Genomic DNA, 6,814 nt, shown 5'->3' on the forward strand with positions numbered 1-6,814 from the left:
CAATTTCAACCCTTCTCTTTGAAATCATTCAAAATGTACCAAAATCAACAATAAGCCATCCTCAACTCACACATTGACACTTTACCAAGGTTTCCAAAACCACATCCAACCATTTTAACACTTCTCAATCAAATGGCTAAAGGACAAACACAATATCATGTCATACATCCTTCCTCATCCCAATTTCCAATAATACCATTTCCAATTAACCATCATTATACATAATCAATATCATACTCACCATCAACATGGTACCACCCATCAATTCAACCTCAATCATCCATCAAGCATATATCACAACATGCATTTCTCATATTTCACACAATCAAGGCATCAATATTCATAATCACATATATGAACACATCATATATTTCAACCATTCAACAACACCAACAATTCAATGCCTATCTTAGGGCCTCTAGCCTAAGTATTTCCTACCACATTACATATTAGATACGGGAAACCAAAATCATACCTTAGCCGATTCCCCAAGCTCAACCGGAGCACTTCCAAACCACTTGTCCACAAGCTCTCAAGGTATCAACACCTCCAAGAACAGATTTTATCACACAAAACCCTCTTCCAAGCTTTCCAAAATCACCAATCAAGCTCCAATATTCACATATACACAACCTAAGCCACAATCATCATACCCATACACAACATCTCAATACCCAAACATCATAGAACAACAAATTATACTAGGGTTGAGAATCTTACCACACCCAAGGTCCAAGGAGACAAGATTAACCTTCTCCTTCAAGAGAGTTGGGTCCTATAACATCAAAGAACCCAAAATCTCAACATTTTTGCTCATGAAACTCGAAATCAAGGGCTGGAATTTCGAACAGTAAAACGTGGATTACCTCAAGATTGATTGTATGGGTTTTGTAGAGCTCTCCGCGGTGAACGCGTGGCCGCAAACGGAGCGGCAATCGGAGCTCTAGATCAAAAGTTATGGTGGTTTGAAGATCAAGTGAGAGAAGGAAGTTGAGAGAGTGTTCTTCCCCCTTCCATCTCAATTTTCAGCGTGTTTTGGTGTTGTGTGAGGAGAGAGAGTGCTGAAAACTAGGGTTTTGGTTTAGTTATGTTGGGCCAAGGGCCCACTTTGGGTCCGGTTGGTCCGGTTTGGCCCATTCGGTCCAATCTTGGTCCGATTTCTATAAAATTGGTACCGAAATTCTCGTCTCAATTTCCTCTATCACATTTAGCTATAAAAATAACATTTTTGGCTTTCTAGAATAAATTCTCATTTATGGGTTAATTAACCATTAATTAACCGGGTCTTACAGAATCCATCAGCATCTGCAGTCCTTTTTCAGCCTCTGAATTAGATTTTTGCTCAGGTCCCTCAATTTCAGCCAGAAAATACCTGAAATCACAGAAAAACACACAAACTTATAGTAATGTCCAGAAATGTGATTTTTATTTAAAAACTAATAAAAATATAATAAAAACTAACTAAAACATACTAAAAACTACCTAAAAACAATGCCAAAAAACGTATAAATTATCTGCTCATCAGTCGTCCTATACAAAATCTGAGTGGTCAGATCCACCGCCGCCAATATCACCGACCTCCGCAGAATGTTCCATAACTTGTTCCACTATGATTCTCCTATGGATGTCAAACATGAGGCGCACATGCTCGTCGCCATGGAGTCAAAACAAACGAAAACAAAAAACTTCATTTTCCATCAGTGCTAGCAACTTATACCCCGCCCTTTCTATCTCTTTTCTCTCGCTACCACCAACGTTACTCAATATCAGACTATTTAGCTCGGATAAAGAGCTAACTCGCCAGGTGCACAACAGAATGGTATTATCACACTCAAATATGACCCCAGTGTCACTGTTTCTCATATGGCAATTGGGAAACATACTTACAACCATATATCCACCACCACTAGATATTTTGGCTAATTTTTCGGAAGAAAAATGGAAGAGAAGTGAGATGTTTTTGAAGAATTTGGTTTCACATCTTTTTATAATTGTTGAAAATTTATCGTAATGTATCTTCTTTATACTGTAAATGTCATAATTCTTCACGTATCTCGTCGAGACTGTAAACAAAATAAACACGTCTAATATTTTCATGCTTTATCTCATTTACAGTGTAAACAAGATACGTAGACTCTTTTTTTATTTACACTGTAAACGAGATAAGAAATATGATAAATTTTCATAAAAATACTACAAATTATATATTTTGATAAATAAATATTTATTTTATTTATTTAAAAAAAAATCCGGCTAAGAGAATAATTATATTGGCCAGCTCCATTATATCGTTGTAATCCAATACATCATCATCCATTCCCCATATCGTTATGGTCTTCTCTGGGGCAAGCTTTGTTAACGCTGTTTAGTGTCCCAAACGGCACTCTTTTTTTTATTAAATTTGAACATAGCATGCAATGAAGAATCATTCCATTCAAAGGCAAAACCTGGTTGGTTAGCTCTCTAGATAAAATTGCTCAAATATGTCATGATTTTATTATTAATAGGTAAGAATATAAGATGACCAATATTTTTTAATTAACTTTTATGTATTAAAGAAAAACTTGAGTCTAATCTGATCTTTTTTTTTAAATTTATATACAATTATTTTTATGTAAAGTTAATAGTTGAAAATTGTTAAATGATTTGATAGTTAAAAATTATTATATAATAATTTAATCAAATACATTAACTTATCTAACTATTTTTAATTATCAATTTTATATGAAGATAACTTTATACGAATTTTTAATTTTTTTTTTTTCATCTCATGGTCAGACGAATTCATACATCTCAATCGCACCATAACTCGTGTAATCTAGCATTTACTTTAATATCATAAACCAAAGTCTATAGGCTATATGTATAAATAATAATGTATAATATACTATACAAAATCTTGCTCCTTTATGTCACCATTATGTTAGAAACAAGTATATATACAACTGTACATTTACCTATTCAGCACTTCTCTCCATGTCACAATTAGTTTAAAAAAAAAAAAAAACCCAAAATTTAAAACTCAAATATAATTATAAAAAAATGGAGATTAATCACTTTTTTCAAAAGAAAAATAAATTAAAACGAAAAAATCACCGAGGCGCCAATGAGACCGTAAAGTCAATATCGGTTCCCATTTTCTCAGCCCACTTCTGTGATTCCAAATACAACTTGGAAACTTCAACTGCAACCCGACCCATATCGGGTCTTTCATTCGGATTCTCTCCAACACATTCTAGCCCGACCCGAATCATCTTCTCTGCCACGTCAACAGGAAACGAATCTCTAAGCCTCTTATCCACCCACTTCCTCGCCCCGCCGTGCTCCTTCGCCATCACCCTCGCCGAATCCACCACACTCACCCTCCGATAAGACTCGCCGTCATTGCCGTCGAATTCGAACCTCAACGCCTCATCGCCGCTCAGCAGCTCCAGAACCACCACTCCGAACGCGTACACGTCAGTCTTCTGCGTCGCAACGCCGGTGATCTGAAATTCCGGTGCCATGTACCCCCTCGTCCCCTCAAACTTCACCGTTCGGCTGCGGGACCTCCGCAATTTCTCGATAGAGCCGTCAGAGCCGCCATCAACGGCCTCGCCGCAGAGATCAGAGGTCCCGAAGTGGCAGATCTTGCCTCGGAGGACACCGTCCTCCGCCTCCGCCACCACGATGCTGGAGCTCTTGATGTGGTTATGTACGAATCCTGATCCAGCACAGGCACTGGAATCGGAGCCGGAGAAATTGTGAACATAATCGAGTCCGTGCGCGATATCGGATGCGATCTGCATCCTCGAAATCCACGTCGGCAAGTTCGTGAAGCTAGGGTTCCGGCGGCTGCGTAGGCAATCGGCGAGGCTGGCTCCGGGAACAAATTCATACACCAGATAGATGTAATTGCCCGAGACGGAAGCACCAAGGAGCTTGACAAGACTACTGTGGTGGCTCCGGCAGATCAACGCGAGACGGTGGCGGAGCTCCGGGATGTCCATGAGGCTTCGAAACTTGCGCTGAAAAACAACAACATCTCTGTCCCGAAGGGAGCATCGCCACGAAGAATTGGAAAGGCGGCGGTGGGATTCGGAGGTGAAATTGGCGGTTGCGGCAGCGATCTCGGCGATGTCGTAGATGTGAGGGTTCTCAGGGAGAGTGTTTTTGAGGCTGGAGAGGGAGGCGATGCTGCTTGAAATGGAATAGGATTTGGACCAATCGTTGTTATCTTTGTTGTTGAAAACGTAACTTGTTGATTCGGTGATGGCGACTTCGGAGGAGGATGAAGGATAGTTAGTGTTTAGGGGTGGTGGTGCTGATGGAGAAGAAGTGGAGGTTGATCGTCGAGGTTGGGTTCTACTTTTATTTCTGAATCTGTTCATTGGTTGTACGGCGTTGGTGCTCTTCTTGGACTTGCACATGGAAACCTAATTCAAATATCAAAAGATCACAATTGCACGTTCTTTATAAAAGGAAATTCAGCAAGAAGGCAGGTTCGTGTTCTGTTTTGCTTTGTTTTTTGTTTCTTCATTGGCCGATTATCGTTACTGTTCTTTCTTCTATCTATGTTGTTCTATGTTTGGTGTGTATCAACTTGGAACAAGGGACTCGTAGTCTTAGGGAAACTGTTTTGGCTGTTAAGTAAGTCGGTCAGTCAGTCGTGTCTGCTGTCTGCTTCAAATGATACCTATAGATGTTGTCTTGGATCGGATAGTGGTCTGGTGTCTTTTCTCCCGTGCTCCTCACGGAAACATTTACATGGTTGCGCTTCACACGTGTCTCCTCTTCCCGCCTCCAACTTCCCTTCCAACAAGGCTCAATATGAAGGTAGAATGAAAGATGCAATGTGATATGATCGGTATAATTCCGTTATACCTTATAATTCGACTATAAACCCTATAAGTTGGTTATTATTAATAAGTATTAAAGTCAATTAATATGTTATTTTTTATTTAAGTAAAATATTCAGAGAGTATAAGTATTTGATGTCGTTACAAATCTGATGTCATAATTCGGCATTATATACATCGGCATTATGCACTATAACTCGACACTTTACGTTATAACTCGACATTATACGTTACAATCAGGCTCAATGGACTACATCCTGAAATAAAACGTCCGACCAGACATTATCACTTATTAAAACTTATTAATTGCTCTTCAATTCAGATAATCAATAGAAACGTAACCGACCTATTTTATCTCACCTATAAAGGTATGATATTTTATCTTCAAAGGATACATTGAATTCTCAATACTGACTTAAGTTTCGGAGTGCCTTTGCAGGTACACTCCCCCCTCGTTCTTTGCTCACGCTCTGTGCAATTGAACATATCCTTGGAGAAAAGCTCGGACTTCCACAAAGCTCAAAGGTCGGCACCGAAGATAACAACTCGGCGTCGACTCCCAGGGACCGAGCTCTCCCTTCAGGTATCCATACAAGAACAATTGGCGCCCACCGTGGGGCCTCGAAATAAACACCCTTCTTTCTATAGGCCCCATTTCCTTCCAATAGTTTCAAACTTACCAGCACCTTTGTAAACAAAGGTCATATAGTAAATCATTAAGGCCCGAAAAAGGCCGATCTATATCTGTTTTTCCGATCATTATCTGTCATCTCTGTATTTTTCAAATCATCTCTGGTATATTTATTTGCCGATCTATATCTGCTTTTCCGATCATTATCTGTCATCTCTGTATTTTTCAGATCATCTATGATATATTTATTTGCCGATCTATATCTGCTTTTCTGATCAATATCTGTCATCTCTATTTTTCAATTCATCTAGTATAATTATTTGTCAATCTATATCTGTTTTTCCGATCAATATATGTCATATCTATTTTTTCAATTCTAGTATATCTATTTGCCGATCTATATCTATTTTTCCGATCATTATCTGTCATCTCTGTATTTATCAAATCATCTCTGGTATATTTATTTGCCGATCTATATCTGCTTTTTCGATCATTATCTGTCATCTTTGTATTTTTCAAATCATCTCTGGTATATTTATTTGTCGATCTATATCTACTTTTCTGATCAATATCTGTCATCTCTATTTTTCAATTCATCTGGTATATTTATTTGCCGATCTATATCTGCTTTTCCGATCAATATCTGTCATCTCTATTTTTCAATTCAACTCTAGTATTTCTATTTGCCGGTCTATATCTGTTTTTCCGATCAAATATCTGTCATCTCTATTTTTCAAATCATCTCTGGTATAATTATTTGCCGATCTATATCTGTTTTTCCGATCAATATCTGTCATCTCTATATTTCAATTCAACTCTAGTATATCTATTTGCCGATATATATCTGTTTTTCTGATCTATATCTGTCATCTTGATTTTCCAATTTATATGTTATATCTATTTGTCGATCTATATCTGTTTTTCTCATATATATCTGTCATCTCGATTTTTCAATTTATATCTGTTATATTTATTTGCCAATCTATATCTGTTTTTCCGATTAAAAATCTGTTATCTCTATTTTTCAAATTATCTCTGGTATAATTATTTGCCGATCTATATCTATTTTTTCGATCAATATCTGTCATCCCTATTTTTCAATTCAACTCTAGTATATATATTTGCCGATCTATATTTGTTTTTCTGATCAAATATCTGTCATCTCTTTTTTTCAAATCATCTCTAGTATAATTATTTGTCGATCTATATCTGTTTTTCCGATAAATATTTGTCATCTCTATTTTTCAATTCTAGTATATCTATTTGCCGATCTATATCTGTTTTTCCGTTCTATATCTGTCATCTCGATTTTTCAATTTATATCTGTTATATCTATTTGTCGATC

General features: G+C 37.3%; 1 protein-coding gene across 1 annotated transcript; it reads right to left on the reverse strand.

Moving 5' to 3' along the window:
• Positions 1 to 2,887: 2,887 nt before the first annotated feature.
• Positions 2,888 to 4,658, reverse strand: LOC107619230 (lysM domain receptor-like kinase 3). Its single transcript, XM_016321484.3, has one exon. The coding sequence runs from the start codon at positions 4,407 to 4,409 to the stop codon at positions 3,093 to 3,095; it is 1,317 nt and encodes a 438-aa protein (XP_016176970.1). The 5' UTR covers positions 4,410 to 4,658; the 3' UTR covers positions 2,888 to 3,092.
• Between the last annotated feature and the right edge of the window lie 2,156 nt (positions 4,659 to 6,814).

This window comes from Arachis ipaensis, chromosome B9 (genome assembly GCF_059453495.1).
Source record: "Arachis ipaensis isolate K30076 ecotype BB chromosome B9, ASM5945349v1, whole genome shotgun sequence".
Taxonomy (NCBI): domain Eukaryota; kingdom Viridiplantae; phylum Streptophyta; class Magnoliopsida; order Fabales; family Fabaceae; genus Arachis; species Arachis ipaensis.

Coding starts and splice junctions, on each gene's coding strand:
- LOC107619230 (XM_016321484.3), bottom strand. CDS start 4,409: ATGTGCAAGTCCAAGAAGAGCACCAACGCCGTACAACCAATGAACAGA.